Source organism: Palaemon carinicauda, chromosome 3 (assembly GCF_036898095.1).
Source record: "Palaemon carinicauda isolate YSFRI2023 chromosome 3, ASM3689809v2, whole genome shotgun sequence".
NCBI classification, from domain to species: Eukaryota; Metazoa; Arthropoda; class Malacostraca; order Decapoda; family Palaemonidae; genus Palaemon; species Palaemon carinicauda.
This window is the reverse complement of record NC_090727.1, coordinates 116,863,678-116,885,327: the sequence shown is the minus strand read 5'-3', so window position 1 is coordinate 116,885,327 and position 21,650 is coordinate 116,863,678. Positions and strand designations below refer to the sequence as shown.

General features: G+C 42.1%; 1 protein-coding gene across 10 annotated transcripts in view; it reads right to left on the bottom strand.

Moving 5' to 3' along the window:
* The window catches only part of LOC137638420 (uncharacterized), a 547,169-nt gene that overhangs the window by 95,976 nt on the left and 429,543 nt on the right, over window positions 1-21,650 (bottom strand). For all 10 annotated transcript variants that reach the window (XM_068370479.1, XM_068370478.1, XM_068370475.1 and 7 more), the window contains one exon: window positions 5,095-5,281. In XM_068370479.1, the coding sequence (XP_068226580.1) occupies window positions 5,095-5,281 (187 nt within the window). The remainder of the gene's footprint in view (window positions 1-5,094; window positions 5,282-21,650) is intronic.

The following is a 21,650-nucleotide window of genomic DNA, read 5'->3' as shown; positions in this document are numbered from 1 at the left end:
GAGTAATCCTGGACCTGTCTCGTTTAAATTCCTTCATTCGTTGCGACAAATTCCATATGCTTACCGTCTCGCAGGTGCGGACATTACTTCCCCGTGGGGCCGTCACCATCTCCATCGATCTTACAGATGCCTACTATCACGTTCCAATAGCAAGGCATTTTCGTCCTTTTCTGGGCTTCAAGCTAGGCAAACAAGCCTATGCATTCAAAGTGATGCCATTCGGGCTCAACATAGCACCCAGAATCTTCACCAAACTAGCAGAGACAGTAATTCAAGAGCTTAGGACTCAGGGGATACAGGTAGTGGCCTATCTAGACGATTGGCTAATCTGGTCAGACAATGCCCAGACTTTCCGCATAGCAACGAACAAAGTCCTCACCTTTCTTCGACAACTGGGATTCCAAGTCAACCTCGAGAAATCCCGCCTGGTCCCGGAGACCAAGTTTCAATGGCTGGGACTACAATGGGACCTGTGCTCCCATACGCTGTGCCTCCCCAAAGCCAAAAGGAAGGAGATAGCGAGGAATACAAAACAATTTCTCAGGGAAAAGTTGACCTCCAGAGGGAACCAAGAGAGGATCCTAGGTTCCTTACAGTTCGCTTCCGTGACAGACATCGTCCTAAGGTCCAAACTCAAGGACATAAACAGAGTGTGGCGCTCCAGAGCAACCGCAAAACGCCGAGACAGACGTGCTCGCCTTCCCCCAATCCTGAGAAAACGTCTGCAGCCTTGGACGAAAATCAAGAATCTTTCCAAGTCGGTTCCCTTACAACATCCGGTCCCGGGACTCGTCGTTCACACAGACGCCTCCTTAACAGGGTGGGGAGGTTACTCCCAACACAAGAAAGTCCACGGGTTATGCTCACCGGTCTTCCAACAAATGCACATCAACGTCCTAGAGGCCATGGCAGTCTTCCTCACTTTAAAACGTCTCAATCCAGCCAGGAATCTCCATATCAGACTGGTTCTCGACAGTGCAGTCATAGTACACTGCCTCAACAGAGGAGGCTCCAGATCAGCCCAAATAAACCACATCATGTTGAAGATTTTCTCCATGGCGGCAAAGCACAAGTGGCACCTGTCAGCAGTCCATCTAGCAGGAGTCCGGAATGTGGTAACGGACTCACTTTCCCGGACTACTCCGCTAGAGTCGAATTGTCACTAGACAATCGATCTTTCCAGTGGATACTATCTCAAGTCCCGGGTCTCCAGGTGGATCTGTTTGCGACGGAATCCAATCGCAAACTAGATTGTTACGTAGCCCCCAACCTGGACCCTCAGGCTTATGCCACGGACTCTATGATTCTAGATTGGAATACCTGGAAGACGATTTATCTGTTTCCTCCGGTGAATCTCCTGCTCAAAGTTCTGCACAAACTCAGATCCTTCAAAGGTCAAGTGGCTCTCGTAGCCCCCAACTGGCCCAAGAGCAATTGGTTCCCCTTGTTGCTAGAACTAGGTCTCCGCCCCCGGCGGATTCCCAATCCGGTGCTAACACAGACAGTACAAACTCGCAATGTGTTCGCTTCCTCAAGGATTCTGAATGCCCTAATTTTATGGACTTCATGAAGTTCACAGCCCAACGAGGTGCAAAATCGATCCTTTGAATACTATTTTCCTGGAATCTGACAAAAGGGAATCTACTCTCTGTCAATATGACTCAGCTGTCAAGAAATTAGCTAAGTTCTTGAAAGATTCCCAAGTTGAGAAAATGATGATGAACCTAACTGTGACATTCTTCAGAACTCTCTTCGAATCAGGCCTGGCAGCCAATACAATTACTACAATCAAGTCAGCCTTGAAAAAGATCTTCCATATTGGTTTTGACATTGATCTAACGGATTCATATTTCTCATCCATTCCGAGAGCTTGTGCCAGACTAAAACCTTCAACTCGCCCTAGCGCAGTTTCCTGGTTTTTGAACGATGTTCTTAAGCTAGCCTCTGACACCCCAAATGAATCCTGTAACTATATGGCATTATTAAGAAAGCCACTTTTTCTTTTGAGCCTCGCCTCTGGCTCCAGAATCTCAGAATTGTCAGCCTTATCTCGAGACCCTGGTCATATATAGTTTCTCTCTTCGGGCGAGGTCCTTCTCTCCCCTAACAAAGTTTTCCTGGCTAAAAATGAGGACCCCCAAAACAGGTGGTCTTCCTGGAAGATTGTTCCACTTCCTTGGGATCCATCCCTGTGTCCAGTTACCACCCTGAAATCCTACTTAAGTAAAACTTCCACTACAACCACAGGGCCCTTATTTATTAGAGAACACGGAGGAACTATTACCCTTAAGGGAATCAGACAACAGATTCTTTATTTTATTAAACAAGCTAATACTGAATCATTCCCACATGTCCATAATATCAGAGCTGTGGCTACCTCAATTAATTTTTTCCACTATATGAAATTTGATGAGCTATCAAAATATACGGGTTGGAAGTCCCCTAAAGTTTTCAAGCGCCACTACCTAAAAACTTTAGAAGCTCTTAGATTTGCCACAGTAGCTGCAGGGAATATAGTTCCTCCTCAAGGTACTGAGTCCTAATCACAACGTCTTGCTCTGTCCTCTTTCCCTCCTGCCTGGCTTACCTGTTGTTCCTACCTGGTTTGTTTACCATACACCCTTATGGTGTATTATTTTATTATTCAATTGATCAATTTCACGAATTGTTTTGATTTCACTTGTTCTTGAAATCCCCGAGCTGATTTTATTTTATGTTAAATCTTTGTTATGGATTTACTTTTGCTTGGTTCTCTCTATCATCCCCTGATGGGATTTTTTACCATGCTCATATTCATATCTATGATTGAATTTTTACCTTTGCATTTTTGATTACCAAGCTGGATTCCCACTATTCATATCTGTTGAATTTTACCTACGGGTTTCATTATTGATTGTTTACCATGTCTATTTATCACTGTCATATACATGTTGATCTAATTTTACGGGGTTCCACATCCCTCTTTTTTATATTAAACTCATCAGCTCTGTTATTTTTGTGTTATTCCCTCTTCAGGTAGTTAGCCATATTGGGTCCCCATTCTCTGGTACGATTTCACTGGGCGGCACGGGTCGGAGCCCAGAAAAGGGATTTTGACGAGGGAAAAATCTATTTCTGGGCGAGACCCGTGCCGCCCGGTGAACCCACCCGTCCCTCCCTGATTGGGCCCCAATCTGGGGTGCTATAGGGAGTGACGTCACTGGCGTGGGATTGCTAGTAGTAGTAGGATGTTGAACGGCACCTTGCTGTTCGGGGATATTGACAGGAGATATCTAAATGGTGCAAGGCCTCTGGTTGTGATTTATTCAGCGCCCCAGTATTATACCGACACCTTATCAAGGTGATCGAGCTGGGATCAACCTAGCATTCCTATACAAATTTTTCTCTGGTAAATTCATAGCAGTTTTTACCTTAGAAATGATGTTAAAGGAGCATTTCACTGGGCAGCACGGGTCTCTCGCCCAGAAATAGATTTTTCCTTCGTCAAAATCCCTTATATGTATATATATATATATATATATATATATATATATATATATATACATATATATTATATATATATGTATATATATATATATATATATATATATATATATATATATATATATATATATATATATATATATATATATATATATATATATCCCTTTTTAATAGCTCCTCTAGTATACTGTACTTGTGATGTACGTACTTTAATTTTGTGTATTTTTTTCTTTTACAATATTTGTCTTTTTCTCCACATCTAATATGAAATTTATCTTTTCTAAATATCTTTCACTGAAAAGAAACAATCGAGACTTTTTCATAGTAAGACAAATTTCGGTAATAAAAGTATACAGTAGTATTACATTTGCCTAGCTAGTGTTACCCATGATGAACTGGTGGTCGAGCTTACAAAAGAACAAGACGGACTGCCATCTGAAAATGATGCAACTTATCACCTTTAGCTGAAACATCAGCAACAACATCAAAGAAATAAGAAAATCCATACGATATGAAACACTATCCAAAAAATGCAAAATGAGGTTGTTTAAGATTTACTTGGTCTTCTGCCAAAAACCTCATTTAAAACATCAACCAAAAATGTAGGAATACAAGAGTTTAGCAGAAAAGGATCAAAATTAAATAAAGAAGTTGAGCTCTGTGAAAGGATCTCGACTCTGTAGGGGACAGTAAACATTCGGAACCCGTACTGAATAGAACACTAAGAACACTATACCCAACTTAGAAAGTCAAGTTAGGCTTAGCAACCAGGAAGGTAATATCAGAATTACAGTCTACAAGTGAAGACTCACTGGCCTTCTGATATTAAACAAGATAAGTTAAATTAGTTAAGAGCTTTAAAGCTCATTACTGTCATAACTTGGCTGGTTAAGTCTGTATTAGAGAATGGTGCTGGTGTGCTATTTTCCTCATCATCCCCACAATAAAATCTAACCTAGTCTGCTCTGAATTTCTGCCTAACCTAAAAACAAGTATCATTAGCACCTGAACTTGAAAAGCATTTTTTCTTTGAGTAAGTGGCAATAGCACTTCACATAATGGTAATTCATATGAAAGTATTATCCCTGAGTAGTAATAAGTAACAAATCCAGAGGATGACAACTTGAAATGCAACATAACTTATTATAATCTGAAAAAGGCGTATTTTGAGTTGAATCATTGCCTCTTACCATGAATTGCTAGTGACTCGTCACTTTACTAGAACCATATGTCCATTTAAAGGAAAGAAAATGAATTTTTTTCTTCAAAATTTGAGTACATATCAATGAACCAAGCTCCTAGAGAAGAAGCAATATGAACACCAGGGAAGGTTTGAGGAAGTAAAAGCTATTCCATTTATTCAGTGTCCTACCAAAGTAAATACCTGGTTGGTGAAATAGCCATCCCAATGAGAAGCAAGTTGCCCACATATAATCATTACTATACTACATCTATTACAATTAATAATACAATCATCAGTTCACAGCCTCTGATTAGGCACAATGACATCAGTTTACAAAAGGTTTATCTAGAAAATGTCAAAATTCTAAATACAGTATAAAGTATTCTCATATATTTTTTTTGAGAAGTTAATGCATAAATATGTCGTACCTGTATTTAAGGCATCTAAATTTTTTGTCACAAGCTTCAGCATTGTAGTTATGACCCATTGCCTGCATTTTAGTAGATATGGTTTTCCAAACATCAGACTTCTTTACTGTTTGGGATTTGAAAGCTGCCATATGAGTCTTGTAGAGTTTGATCAACATAAGTATTGCTCTGTGTGACCACACTGTAGCTGTCATAAGAAAAATAAGATCAACTTTAATTTCCTACAATAATATTTACCAAAATATTCTAAAATTGAATTTATAAGCAACAATGGGATTTGAAAAAGATTTAATTAACTTTATCACCAATTAAACTTCATGTGTTGAACATAATCACATAAATCAAACAAAGATAACATAAACAATCAATGTCAGGAAATACATTTTTTTGTATCATTCCAAGCAGTACAAAGGAATACAAAAATACTAGAGCTGACATTCTGTGCTTGGAGTATGTGGTAGTTAAAAATATTCTGTCACATCCAGATCTACTGTACTTATCAACAATGAAAATGTTCAAACATCATTCTGGGCATATCAATACCTTTTGAAAAACCTGCCAAACTTTAGGTCCTTTTCATGGTACTTATGGATGTTTCATCCATATGTTTCTTTTTTAGCCTTCTATTTTATCCCAGTTCCTGTTTTCTATCTTCATTACTGGAGCAGAAGGACCTTTCAGTCCTCAGCACTGGGCCAAAGAGCCTAAAATTCATAAATTCAATCCAATATAATTTTCCTTACAGCCACTTTTAATTCATGGTGTAACTGTGAAGATTTCCCCTAATTGCATATGCATATCTGAAGTGAATGCCTTCCATAGCATCATTGCTCAACCAAATGGCTAAAATCATTATATCCAATTCAAGGAAGTTTTAATCTGTGAATAATTATCAAGTGATTCCTTGAGTGCATTCCAATCATTGAATTACTTTGGGAACTTTAGAATGGACTTTGTTTAACTGGAATGGCCATGAACTTTACTTCAGCTTGCCTCCTGTGGTCACGGGGCCATTACAACAATTAGAATAGCACCAACGTATCCATGCGTATCATAAGAGGCGATTAAAAGGGACGGGATGAGGGGACTGGGAACCCCATCTCCTGTATCTTATTTCTGTGAAGTATCAAAGGGGTGGAGCTGGGGGGAGAGTGACTGCTCCCCACACTCTAGATTTGGGGTGTCTAAATGTGCACGGATGTAGTGCACCAGAGAGTAAAAGACATGAGACTGGAAGTATGTTTAGGAATAGAGGGATAGATATATTGGCTTTGTGTGAGACAAAGATAAAAGGGAAGTGTGAAGTGATGTTTGATGAAGTGACTAGTAAAGTATCTGGGATTGAAATGGGAAGACCAAGATAGGGTGTGGCTATATTGCTGAATGAATGGATGACAAGTAAAGTAATGGAATGGAAGGAGATATCATCTAGGTTAATGTGGGTAAGGGTTAGGTTGGGTAGGGAATGTTGGGCTTTTGTTAGTGCATATGGGCCAAGTTGTCAGAGAAGTTAAGAAGAGCAGAATGAATTCTGGAATGAATTAACTAGGTGTGTAGAAGGACTGGGTAGAAGGAATTATTTAGTTGTCAAGGGTGACTTAAATGCTAGAGTGGGTGCTGGAGAGGTAGATGATGCCATTTCTTAAATACAAAGTCATAGTAGGTAAAATGTGAAACACATCAAAACTTCTTTGAACAAAACATAAGGTTACGTTAGTTTTAGTAGTTAGTTCGGATTTATTCAAAGAAGGGCCCAAAGGAGTTATGTGTTCCTTCTTTCTACACAACTGACATTCAAACCTTAACTTATTTTGTTTCCCGTAACATTCATTGTCTTCGTGCCCTGAACCAGCGCATCTAGTGCATAGTGAAAGTTCCCTTAGTCTGGCCAATTTATCATTATAATGATTAAAGTTAACACATTTTCCCAAAGTATGGCCTTCAGCTGCACATAATTTACAAATTAATTTAGTTACTTTATTTACAAATTTAAAATTTTGAATCGTACTTACACCTACCTTATTTTCTTTAGGTTTAAATGAACTGCTAGGACTAGGTTTACTAGGGGTTTTGGTGAAGGTCTTTTTCCTATTGGAAACAGTTTTAGATAAAGTTTTGATGATTTCATTATAATTAGAAAGAATATATTAGGATAATTGGTATTTAATTTGTGAACCAACTCTCTCTTTACTGGTATGGGGACTTTATTAAATACTACATGACTCACAAATTTATGCCCAGAGCACCCCACTTCCAATAAATCAATATTATGTGCTTTCATTTCATGCAGATAAGATTTGATTTCGTTGAGGTAAACCTTCACCGACAAGAATTCTTGATCATATTCAGCACTTGGAGCAGCACTCAAAATGTTCTTAAAAGTCTTGTCAATAATGTAATTTATGTCAAGGAATTCTTCTTTCAACATTTCAATTGCCAAGTGGTAGTTACGGTCAGAAATAGTCAAATGCTTAACTACCTTCAAGGCATAGCCCCTAAGGTACCCATGTAAATGTATTTGTTTGGCAGAATCGGAGATTTTTTTCTGGACCCAATGACATTATTAAATTGATTAAGAAATTAATTGAAAGCAAATTTATCTTTCTCCTCACCACTAAAGATTCCACATTCTAAAGGAGGGGGTTTCCCATCAGACATATTCATTCTAGACATCATTTCTAAAACTTTATCGGCAAATAAGTTGCCAAAAGCCCCACTTGACTCACTTATGTATTGTTCATATTGGTCGAGCTCTATACTAACCTGAATACTATATTCTGCCTGACTATCTAACTCCTCATTATAATATTGTTCATTACTGTTCATTATTTCATGTCTCCCCAAAACATTATTAATTTTTTCATCAAAGTGTTTAACCTGCTCGATCTCTTTTTCAATTACAGTTATTTGAGTTTTACAAAAGGAAGAAGTTAATCTATTATCACCATGAAGCTCCGTTAACTTCTTTAAGTAAATACTGCAGTTATCTTCCGTTTGTGGATTCCCCGCATCCTCCTCAAGGATGATATAATATTCATAGCGTCAACAAACACTTCCTCTTTATCAGACATGATTAATTATATAATTATAATTAATGGATTTAATATCAATAGACTGCAAATATTTAAAACTTAACAGCCCACCTAAAGTTATCGATGCTTACGGATTACAGAGTATATTATATATGAACATGAAATGGATTATAATACAAAATATGTTACTAATTACGTCGCACTTGAGTTTCATATTGGTTACCATTCGAAATACCGAGCGACTGTTAGCCAGTTAGCCGTTTCTAAAAAATCACCGAACGATGAACACATCGAATTCACCTCCGGAATATTATATGGAATACATCGACAATTTTGGAATTATGTTGGAATTTATTTTAATTTCAACCTTACTTATATTTAATAAATAAAACAATTATTTAACAACTAAAAGAACTTACATTAAAGAGTAGATCCACTAATAAAATTTTGTGACATTGCCGTACATTACCCTTTTTCCTAGACATGTCCAAAGATACATAATAATGTAAAGCACTTATCACAAATGTTGACGTTGACGTGTTCCAAGATTGTCGTTGTCTTGGAGTTTGAACGTTTAGTTTTGTTCAGAGTTAATTTCCTATGAAGATGCCGGCCTTTCCACTGAGTAACTCTAACTGGAACTGTTCGCCGTGGCTGTGGTAACCTGCGAGGTAATTTACTTCTTACCTTTGGCAGGTACATATTACGAACGCGCGAACTTAAGGCCTATTAGGCAATTACTATTTTAAGCCATTTAATTCATAAGTTTAATCTTATTATTCATTTTACTTATCATTAACGCTAATAGTTACTATACTAAGTAGCATTAAGTTATTTACTTTTAATTTATTAAGAAAAATAGGTGAAGCTTTGAGTCAAGCTAACGATCGAACGGCTATTCCCCACAGTCGGACACAAATATCAATCCTTTCTGATTGAATTAATTAATTTAACGTTAACTGTATTCCTTATAAGGAAACAGTTGTTGACAATCTTTAGGTTTCTAACAATTTAAAAGGGAGGTAGTGAAGGTTAAAGAGTTAATAAAACCAGAGGGAAAGAGTGAATATCATAAAAGGTTGGAAATGGCATATGACAGAGTTAAAGTGAGAGAAACTGGGAATATAGAGGAGTGAAAGTTAGTAAAAGAAAATTTTGTTGGGATTGCAAGTGATGTGTGTGGCAAGAGGTTCGTTGGAGGCAGCATGAGGAAGGGTAGTGAATGGTGGAATGAAGGAGTGAAGATGAAAGTGGAAGAGAAAATCGGATCTGGAAGCGAAGCGAAAAATCTATTTTTGTGTGAGATGGCCATGTCGTCCTGATGGAAGGTTCCTTTAGGCAGCTTTCTAAGGGATATTTGGCTACAGTGATACTCCCAAATAATTGACCGTAGGTCTCCAGAATTCTAACTCCTGGCGCGAGTATCCTTAAAATTTCTCTTCAGGATATCGCATAAAATCAGGGGACGTACATCTTGATACGACACATGGCAATCTTCACCCCGAATAGCATTTTCGAATCGAGGGGGAAGAGCGGCGAAACTGAGGGGGAGCCGTTATCAAGGTTACCCTTCCTCCCGTACTATTACAAGGCTCCAAGATGGTGCTCATTCCTTGTAGCATTGAACATGGTGCTACAGATATAGTAATTTCGAGAGGGATCTTGCCTAAGCCTTTTCTTAGAAAAGGAAGGCGGGTCCATTAGGATGACATGGCCATCTCACCCAAAAATAGATTTTTCGCTTTGCTTCAAAATCCGTTTATTGGGCTCAAGCCATGTTATCCTGATGGAAGTTTACCAGAGAATTACTTGAAAAGTACTGTATCTGTGGATTTGTATAAGTGACTCAACCTTGGGATAATTTTATATGGTCATCCAGACCATTGAGAAATATGACGTTACCGTTATACATCATTACCACTAATCATGGAATAATGTTAGGGCTTTCTGCCCCCTGCAGGGAAGTGTCATGCTAGACAGTAAAAAAGTCTCAAGGTTTGTATATATGTAGGAACAAATATAAGTATCAAATAGATATATTTGTTCCTATTAGTACAATGAGTTTTAATTAAGGAAATAAGTAAAAAAACTCTGGCTACATTTTATTGTGCTATTTGCAGGGCGAAATAAGACGCAATTACGCTCTTTTTATTCATTTATTTAGGCTAAATGAGTAAATGGTATAAGAATTGTAAAATCTAAAAGAAAATTATTCATACAACATATAAAGTCAATGTTTTTCTACCTAAAAGGGAAGAAAAGGATTAATGCCACTTATAAAATTGAAAAATTTATCTATATAATTTTCTGTAAACGTTGGATACTATCAACACTGTGTACAATGTACACATGGCACAAGTGTCATTTGTATAATTCAGCACCTGAAAATTTGAACAGTCCTAGTGTCACACTGCACTGGAAGTTGTCAACACCTTTTCACCCAAATTGATAGTCCCAATCAATTCACTGTTCATTGCAGCACTAGACGACAAGTTTTACTACACTACCTGCCGCCACCACATAATGCTTAAGTTCGTACACTTGCTTCGCATAATGTTTATAAAACACTCTGGATGACTTCCATCCAGTATATGAGCGAAGACCCTACTGAAAAAAGTTCAGTGAGGAAGCAATTTTTCTTGGATCATGAACTGCGGGTGTACTGTCAGGATCCGCTCTGTGAATGAAGTAGGTGAGCTTTGCCCTTAGTTGTTTTAGGGATAAGTTCGATCCCGAGGTTTCTCCTTTGAAGAGCTGTCCTCCCCTGAAGTCTGAAGTACTTTGAAGATAGACCTTTAGACATCTTCCTTCAGAGGGCAGATTCTCCAGGGACTCCATTTCTTAGTGGGTAGCTTGTTCTTGGTGAGAAATGTAGGATCAGGAAAGAGATTCAGTTCTCCCGATTCTGTGAACTGAATATGGCCCTCGTCTCTTGATAGGGCTACTATTTCACTAACTCTAGCCCCTGAGGCTATAGCGAACAAAAAAATAACTTTTTGGGTTAGATCCTTAAAAAAAAACAATCTTCATTGTTCAAGGTTGAAGTATAGTGTAGGACCTTGACCAAGGACCATGAAATGGGCTTCAGTGGGGCTGCAGGTCTAAGTCTAGCGCATGCCTTCAGGATCTTGTTAAAGATTTCGTTTGTCAGGTCCACTTGGAAAGCATATAGAAGACATCTAGTCAAGGCTGACTTACACATAGTTATCGTGTTGGTAGCCAGGCCTTGTCCATGAAGGTAGATGAAGAAGGACAGACAGAAGTGTATTGGAATTTCTTTCGGTCCTTTTGCTTTAACGCAAGCAACCCAATTTTTCCATTATTCGTATAGTCTTCTGGTTGACTTTGACTTGTATTCTTCTAAGAAGTCTATACTGCCTTTTGAGATTCCAAATCTTTTCTTAACCGCTAAAGCGAGAAAATCATGAGATGAAGGTTTTGGGTTCTCTGTGATGAAGCGAAGACAGTCGACTTCTGAACCAGTTGAGATAGAGCTGGGTTGGGTAGAGAGACCAGCCTTAGCTACAGTTCCATCACTGGAGGGAACCAGTTACTCTTGGGCCACTTGGGGGCCACTAGAACTGCAGTTCCCTTGAAGGATCTAAGCTTGTTGAGGACCTTCAGTAGGAGATTGGTTGGAGGGAACAGGTAAATCCGGGTCCATTCGTTCCAATCGAGGGACATAGCGTTCATCGCCTCCGCCAGAGGGTCCTCGTATGGGGCTACATATTGAGGTAGTTCAGTTGCTTTTGGGCCACTTGGGGGCCACTAGAGCTGCCATTCCCATGAAGGATCTCAGCTTATTGAGGACCCTCGGTAGGAGATTGGTTGGAGGGAACAGGTAAATCCGGGTGCATTCGTTCCAATCGAGGGACATAGCGTCCATCGCCTCCGCCAGAGGGTCCTCGTATGGGGCTACATATTGAGGTAGTTCAGTTGCTTTTGGGCCACTAGAGCTGCCATTCCCATGAAGGATCTCAGCTTATTGAGGACCCTCGGTAGGAGATTGGTTGGAGGGAACAGGTAAATCCGGGTGCATTCGTTCCAATCGAGGGACATAGCGTCCATCGCCTCCGCCAGAGGGTCCTTGTATGGGGCTATATATCGAGGTAGTTTCTTGATGTCGCTCGTCGCGAAGAGGTTGATTTGCAGTTCCGGGACGTTCCAAGATGAAGGAGAATGAGTCTGCATCTAGGGACTATCTGACTCTATCGGCTTTAGCCTGGATAGAGCGTCCGCTGTCACATTGCAGAACCCTTGTAGGTGAACTGCTGATAAGTGCCATCTCTTTTTTTTCGCTAAACGAAAGATGGCTAACATCACATGGTTGATGTGGGGCAATCTCGAGCCTTGTCGGTTCAGACATCTCACTATCACTTCTCTGTCCAAGACCAGCCTGAGGAGAATAATTTTTTAATGACAATAGGAATGCCATGGCCTCCGGAATATTGATGTGAGAGGTCTTGAACAGGGATGACCAAGACCCTTGGGCTTTCCTTTGATGGGAGTGACCTCCCCATCCTTCCGTCGAGGCATCCATGTGGATGGTCACCAATGGTGGAGGTGGTTGCAAGGGCACGGTCCTCATTAGGCTCTTGATCTTCGACCACAGCTTGAGAAGTGATCGCAGTAAGGTCGGTATCGGTCTTTGTAGATCTCTTCGAGCATTTGATGCATATATTTTCTAGACTCCTGATGCATCTTTCAGCTGTGCTCTTAGCACCGGGTCTGTTACTGCTGCAAACTGGAGAAAGCCCAGTACTCTTTCCTGTTGGCGTCTTGCGATCCTGTTGGATTTCAGTAGTCTCTTGACAGACCCGCGATCTCTCTCCTCTTCCCTGAGGGAATGGAGAGGCGGTGTGACTTCAAGTTCCAATGGATTCCCAGCCATTGAAACTCTTGAGCTGGAGAGAGTCAAGACTTCTTGAAGTTGATCTTGAATCCCAGATGTTCCAGGAACTTGATCACTTTCTTGGATGTTTGCAGACAAGCCGTCCTGGATGCTGCCCACACCAGCCAGTCGTCCAGGTACGCTGCTACTTGAACACCTTCTAGTCGTAGTTGTTGAACGACTGCGTCTGCAAGTTTCGTGAAGATCCTTGGGGCTATGTTTAGTCCAAAGGGCATGGCTCTGAATACATACTTTTTCTTCTGTAACTTGAATCCTAGGTAGGAGGAGAGGGGGCGGCTGACTAGGAGATGCCAGTAAGCATCTGCCAGTTATATTGAGACTGTGTACACCCATTTGGGTAACAGAGTCCTTATGTGTTGAAGGGTTAACATCCTGAACTTGCTGTTCTTGATGAACTTGTTGAGGGGCGACAAGTCCAGAATGACTCTGAGTTTGTCTGAGTACTTCTTGGGAACACAAAACAGCCTTCCCTGGAATTTGATGGACTTTGCTCTCCTTATAACCTGTTTGATCAAGAGTTCTGAGGTATATTTTTCCAATAAGGGGGTTGAGTGTTGGAAGAATTGAGGGAATGATGGTGGAGACTTGTTCCATCTCCATCCTACTCCTTTCTTGATTAGGCTGTGGGCCCAAGGATTGAAGGTCCAATGATCCTGAAAGTGTTGGAGACTACCTCCTACCTGAAGCATCTCATTGCTTCGGTTGTCCAGAGGATTTACATCCCTGACCAAGTCCTCCCTTACCTCGTGAGTTGTGTCTTGAGGAACCCCGTCGTGAGCCTCTACCTTTCGGACGAAAGGTGGTGGTTTGCCTCTCAAACCCAGGGTTGAACGCTGGTGACGGGGCAACTAGCTACTGAGGCACCACTTGGAATGTGGTCTGTGGTTGAGTAACCACTTGGGGCACCGCTGTCATGGTGACTGTCTTCCTTTTAGGTTGGGGACCTGCATCCGGGGAAGACTTCCTTTTAGACGAGATGCCCCACTTCTGGAGAAGGTTCCTATTCTCCGTGGCGGCTTTCTCGACTACCTCTTTGACCACTTTATTTGGGAAGAGGTCTTTACCCCAGATGTTGGAAGATATCAGCTTCCTGGGTTCGTGTTTTACTGTTGCTGCAGCAAACACGAACTCTCTACAGGCTCTCCTAGCCTTCATGAAAGCGTACAGGTAATTCACTAGGGTGGCCATATGCATTTTGGCCAGGAACATAAGCATGTCAGGGGTGCTTTTTTGGCCTGCACACATCTCTATGCAGTTCTGTAAAGATAGGGATGCCACAAGTCTCTCCTTCATCTTTTGCTCCCTACGCAAGAAAAAGTCTGACAGTTTCGGGAGATTTTCGCTGAACTGCCGTCCCGCGATATCTGCATCCAACTTCACTACTAAAAAGGTTAGGTGGACTTCCTTCCATTCCTTCTCTTCCATGGGCAGGGTTAATGACAGAGGCCTACACTCCTCTAGTGCAGGGCATGGTTTGCCTGCCTCCACTGCCTTGGCAACAGCTTTAAATGCCTTCGACGTAAAGGTGAAGACTATTGAAGCAGGAGGAAGAAAGGTAGGGTGTTTCTTGCTCAAAGTGGACACTTTCGACTTTGTGTAGCCCGCCTTCTTCAGGCTGCTCAACAAGAGAGCCTGTGCCTTGTCGTGGTCGAAAACCATGACCTTCTTCGGTTCCGTCTCTTCTTTTGATGGTGGCTCATGCTTCAGTGCAATGAAGCCGTCTGGGTAAGCATTGAAGCTCAGCCAGAACTCGATGTCGTCTAAGGGAACGGCTCTCATCTTCTCAGAGATGTAGAGCTTGCTGTTGGTAATTGGCATATACTCCGCGTACCTCCAGGAATTCGTCTCGGAGCAGGATGGAAGGTCTTGGACTCTGGGTCACTTGAATGACCCTCGGGACGCGGTGATCCGTGCTTCACAGAGCTCTTTCTCAAGCCTCGCTTCCCTTGCTTCGCCTTATTTGCGAATATTCTCCATCAGCGCCGTGATAAGAGCAAAAACTGCCTGGCTCATGTTGTCCAATGGAGGGGTAGGAGCAGAATACGTAGAAGGTGTGGATCTAGTGCCGGCACAGACGGAAGGGACTCCGACTCGACTTCTTCTTCTTCTTCGAGAGGCAGAGTAGACTCCTCCTCGGGATCATCCCTAAGGAGATCCTTCTCAGTGTCCATGGACACTTCAGACATCCTTTCCTCCTGGTGGAAGTCCATACCTTGCAACGCCACACTGACATCCGTCTCGACGGCAATCTGGACGCAGGGAGGTCCGGGTCGTGTTTGGGGCACGACAGCTTCATTACCCGCCATAGGGAACAGCAAGCCACGCATCCTGTCGTTAGGTAGGTACGGTCCCGGAGAGTTCTTTTGTAACCCTTGTACCCACTTGCGCAGCTTTTCTCGTGCTGCATCCCTCGACTCCGTTGACTTGGGGTCGTCAAAACCTTCGGCCACCATGGCCAAGCAGACGTTGCAGTTCAGGGGGTCCCAGTACCGCAAGGTTTCGGTGATAATGGTGCAGGCGGCATAAGACCTGCACATGGTGTGACCACAGAAGTTCCTACTCCTGCGGTTACAGAAGATCACCTCACACTTCATTTTGGGCTCCTCTTGTAAAGAAAGGAAAATAAATGAGTATGTGGTTGTTTATCACTCTTGATAAACAGGTTATGCAATATCAATATTTGAACCATTATAGCTCAGGATAGTAAGCTAGAAATGAAATAGGAAAGACACATACTTGTGCCTCCTATCCAGCCAATTGCTGTGACCTCCCCCAATATCAATGTTAGAATTTCCTTATTAAGGGAACTCAAAAGAGAAGGGTTCTAACCTCTGGGGATAGAATTAGTGTATACTAACACTAACCTTTCTCTAAAGGTTTTAATATTGTGGGGTAAGTTATAAAACGGATTTTGAGCGAAGCGAAAAATCTATTTTTGGGTGAGATAGCCATGTTGTCCTGATGGAAGGTTCCTATAAGTAGCTTCCAAGGGATATTTGAACTACGCTGATATTCCCAGAGAATTTACCCTAATTGATAGTCCCAATCAATTAACTGTTCATCGCAGCACTAGAAGACAGGTTTTAATACACTACCTGCCGCCACCACATAATGCTTCAGTTCGTGGACTTGCTTAGTGTAGTGTTTGTAGAATACTCTGGATGATTTCCATCCAGTATATGAGCGAAGACGCTCAAAGTCCAAATACTGAAAAAAGTTCAGTGATGAAACAATTATCCTCAGATCATGACCTACGAGTGTACTGTCAGGATCCGCTTTGCGAATGAAGTAGGTGAGCTTCGCCCTCAGTTGTTTTAGGGATAAGTTTGATCCTGAGGTTTCTCCTTTGAAGAGCTGTCCTCCCCTGAAGTCTGAAGTTCTACGAAGATAGACCTTTAGACATTCTACTGGACACAGACACATCTTCCTTCAGAGGGCAGATTCTCCAGGAACCCCATCTTTTAGTGGGTAGCTTGTTCTTGGCGAGAAAAGTTGGATCAGGAAAGAGATTCAGTTCTCCCACTTCTGTGAACTGAATAGGGTCCTCATTTCTTGATAGGGTCACTATTTCACTAACTCTAGCCCCTCAGGCTATAGCGAACAGGAAAATAACCTTCTGGGTTAGATCCTTGAGAGAACAATCTTCATTGTTCACAGATGAAGCATAATGTAGGACCTTGTCCAAAGACTAAGAAATGGGCTTCGGAGGAGCTGCAGGTATAAGTCTAGTGCATGCCTTGTTAAAGATTTTGTTGGTCAGATCCACTTGAAAGGTGTATAGAAGAGGTCTAGTCAGGGCTGACTTACACGTACCTTCTTCAAACTCCTGGTGCATCTTTTAACTGTGCTCTTAGCACTGTGTCTGTCACTGATGCAAACTGGAGGGAGCCCAGCACTCTCTCCTGTTGGCGTCTTGAAATCCTGTCGGATTTTAGAAGTCTCCCGAAAGATCCCGCTATCAATCTCCTCTTTTTTAATGGAATGGAGAGACGATGAGACTGTAAGTCCCAATATATGCTTAGCCATTGGAATTTCTGAGTTGGAGATAGTCAAGACTTTTGGTGTTGATCTTGAATCCTAGATGTTCCAGGAACTGGATCACTTTCTTGGATGCTTGCATGCATTTCGCTTCGGATGCTGCCCACACCAGCCAATCATCCGAATAGGATACCACCTGGACACCTTGTAGGCGTAGTTGTTGAACGACTGCTTCTGCAAGCTTTGTAAAGATCCTTGGGGCTATGTTTAGTCCGAAGGGCATGGCTCTGAAAGCGTACTTTCTTTTTTGTAGCCTGAATCTCAGGTAGGAGGAGAGTTGGCGATTGATTGGAATGTGCCAATAGGCATCTGCCATGTCTATAGAGACTGTGTATGCCCTTTTGGGCAACAGAGCCCTTATGTGTTGAAGGGTCAGCATCTTGAACTTGTTGTTCTCGATAAACTTGTTGAGTGGCGACAAATCCAAAATGACTCTGAGTTTGTCTGAGTCCTTCTTGGGAACACAAAACAGCCTTCTTTGGAATTTGATGGACTTTGCCCTCTTTATCACCAGTTTGCTCAAGAACTCTCGGGTATATTCTTCCAGAACAGGGGTGGAGTGTTGGAAGAACTGAGGAAATGGTGGAGCTGTCTTCCAGCTCCAACCTAGTCCGTTCTTGATTATGCTGTGCCCAGGGATCGAAGGTCCAACGATCCCGGAAGTCGGAGTCTTCCTCCTACCGGAAGCATTTCATTGCTTCTGGTTTCCGGAGGGCTTGCGTCCTCAACCGCGTGCTCCCCTACCCCCTCTTCCTCTAGAGGGATGTCTAGAGGTATCTCTACCTGACCCCCTACCTTTAAGGCGAAAGGTGGTGGTCTGCCTGTCATAGGCGGGAGTAAAGGCTGGTGACTGAGTCACCACCTGTTGGGGTACCATCTGGTAGGTGGGTTGGGGCTGTTCCACCATTTGTGGTGCCGCGGTCATGGGAAGTTGTTGTTGTCTAGCAGGGCGAGGTGGCACTCTTGGCCTCTTAGTCTTCCTCTTCGGTTGGGGACCCTCATCCGGAGAAGACTTCCTCTTAGCCAACATGCCCCACTTCTGGAGAAGATTTCTATTCTCTGTGGCGGCCTTGTCGACTATCTCTTTGACCAAATCGTTTGGAAATAGGTCTTTCCCCCAGATATTGGAAGATATCAACTTTCTGGGCTCGTGTTTACCCGCAGCCGAGGCAAACACGAACTCTCTATAAGCCCTTCTTGCTATAACGAAGCTGTAGAAGTCTTTCGTTAGGTTGCCAAATGTGTCTTGGCCATGACCATGAACATATCTGGGGCTCTCTGTTCACTAGTAATTTCCTCCATGGACACCTAGAGGGACAGAGCCAGCAAGCCTCTCCTTTGTACCTTGTTCCCTTCATAGGAGAAACTCAGATAACTTGGGTAGGTTTTCGCTGAACTGACATCTAGCGATATCAGCCTCCAACTTCCCGACTGAGAAGGTAAGTTGAATATCCTTCCAGTCTTTGTCATCCGTTGGCAAGGCTAGGGAAAGGGGCCTACACTCCTCCAGTGTAGGGCAAGGTTTCCCAGCTTCCACTGCCTTAATCACCGCCCTGAATGATTTTTCCGCAAAGGGGAAAGCCATAGTTTTTGGAGCAAGAAAAGAGGGATGTTTCTTGCTCAGGGCTGGCACCTTGGAATTGGTGAAGCCCTTGTCCTACAAGTTGCTGGCTAGCAAAGCCTGAGCCTTCGAATGGTCATGCACTATGACCTCCTTAGGCTCTGTCTCCTCCTTGGATACCGGTTCCGTCCTTAGACGAACAAAGCATTCTGGATAGGTCTCAAAACTGGGCAAGAACTTGATGTCCTCAATAAGGACAGCTCCCAGCTTCTCTGGAATGAAGATCTTACCGTTAGTTATCGGCATGTACTCGGCATGTCTCCATGGGTTCACCTCGGAACACGAGGGAAGATCCTTAACGCTGAGTCTCCGTTGAGACCCATGGGACGCTGTAATCTGAAGAATCTCCTTCCTGAATGAAGCTTCCCTTTGTTCACTCTTCTTCTCGAATATTTCCATCATCGCTTTGATGGCAGACAGAGTGTCGTCCGATCTCTCAGGTTGAGGAGCGGGGGACGTAGAGGGCACAGGTTCTGGGGCAGGAAGCGACGAAACAGATTGTTTCAACTTCATCCTCCTCCGTCTCTGGAGCCATTGTTGACTACTCATCTTACTTTCCGCCGGAGGGTCCTTTTCGGTGTCCTCTGACATCCTCTCATCATCTAGATGGATGTCCTTCATCGCATCCGAGACATCCGTGTCAACGGACATCTGGACACAAGGGATCTCAGGGTGAGGCTGAGGAATAACAGCATCCGCAGATGCTTTGGGGAAAAGGAGGGCTCTCATACACTCACTAGGGAGGTAAGGCCCCGTGGCATTCTTTTGGAAGCCACGAACCCATTTGTGCAGCTTGTCCCGAGCTGTATCCCTTGACTCCGCTGTCTTGGGATTTTCAAAAGCCTCATACACCAGGTCTTTACATACTGTACATACCTGTGGGTCCTAGTATTTGATAGGTCCCTTGGTGATGGAGCAGCAGGAGTGTGTCCTACACTCCACATGGCCATAGAAGTTCCTGCTACGAACATTGCAGAAAACGCTATCGCACTTCACATGGTCCTCCTATAGAGAGGAAAATAAAATGAGTATAACATAGTCTATCTCACTAGATAAACTAAGATATATTATAATAATATTTTTCATTTTATTTAATTGCATATAGCTTAGGATTGGTAAGCTAAAAATGAAATAGGAAAGACACATACGTGTGTTTCCCGCCCAGCCGATTGCTGTGACCTCCCTCAATATTAATTCTCGGGTTACCCTCTTTAGGAGGCCCGATGGAAGATTCTAGCCAATAAGGATCGAGTAGTGTAAACAACACCCACTTCCAAAAGAGTTAATAATGAGGGTCAAAATAACTGATCAACTATCAGTATAAAGAAAAGGGAATTCCTTTCCCAATCTTATAAGGTATCAACAATAGACTGCGCTTGGACACACAGAGTATGCTGGAAAATTTAGCGGATTTTGAGCGAAGCGAAAAATCTATTTTTGGGTGAGATAGCCATGTCGTCCTGATGGAAGGTTCCTTTCAGTAGCTTCCTAGGGTATATTTGATTACAGTGATATTCCCAGAGAATTTAACTAAAGGTCTCCAGAATTCTACCTTCTGGCGCGAATATCCTTAAAGTTTCCTTTTAGGATATCGCATAATATCAGGAGACGTATTCTTGACACGCCACATGGCAATCTGCACCCCGCATAGCGTTTACGCTTCGAGGGGGAAAAGTGGCAAAATAAAAGAGGAGCCGTTACAAAATTCTCCTCCTCCGTTATTGTTTCAGTACTCAGATGGCGCCACAATCGTCGGCCATCTTTATTCCTTTGTAGTGTTAAGCCGGTACTTTTAGATACAGTAATATCAGGAGGGAACCTGCCAACGTCTTTCATAGCAAGGAAGGCGGGTCCATCAGGACGACATGGCTATCTCACCCAAAAATAGTCCGTATTTTGGGCCCAGGCCATGTCGTCCTGATGGAAGTTTACCAGAGCATTAATGTGTCATGGATTTCCCAGTTGTGCCTTTCGATTTCAAGACAATTTTTCCATAGTCCTTTAGACCTAAGAGACCTATGACATTACCATTATATGTCATTTTTGGTAATCATATACTATGTTAGTGCTTTCTGCCCCCTACAAGGAAGAGTCAAACTAGACTCGGAAAAAGACTCAAAGTTGCATATTTTATGTAACCCACCTAGCATACAAAAGAGACATGCAGGTCTCACTGTATGTCATTAGCCAAAATTTGTATCTAGTATTGGAACAAGTTACATCTGGCTAGAAAGGTTTGTATAAATGTAGGAACAAAGTTATACTCTTGTTCAATTACTTTATGCAGAATAAAGGGTTTAAATAAATGCTCTCGTATATGCTTTATGAGAAATGTTTAGGGTGAAATAAGATGCACAAAACCATTAATCATTTATTGTTAAGCAATAAATAAACTTCAGCATACATTTACAAAAATGTAAAAAATGCAAATGAAAAAATCATTTCAATAACATAGACAAGATAAAATAAATCAGAAATGCTTGTTTTATCTGAAAAATAAAACTTTACCACCTCACATGAAAAATTTTCTGGAAATTTAACTGTCTTTCTGAGAACCTATCTATTTATACTTTTGTAAGAAACACATGGCACTAGTGTTCAGTCTATGTAACATCACCTTGGTATATTGGAACAGTCCATAACGTCACCTTGATAACATTTCACTACCAGGTTGCACTATAAAGTGCCAACATGCACACCCTTTAGAATTACAGTCCCACTGTTCCTCACAGCACTAAGCTACAGGTTTTAGCACACTACCTGCCGCTACCACGAAAAGCTTTAATTCCTGCACTTGCTTCGCATTGTGTTTAAAGAACACCCTAGATGACTTCCATCCAGTAAACGAGCGAAGACTCTCGAAGTCCATAAGCTGGAAGAAATTTAACGAAGAAGCAATCTTCCTAGGATCATGACCTGCGGGTGTACTGTCAGGGATCCGCTCTGCGAATAA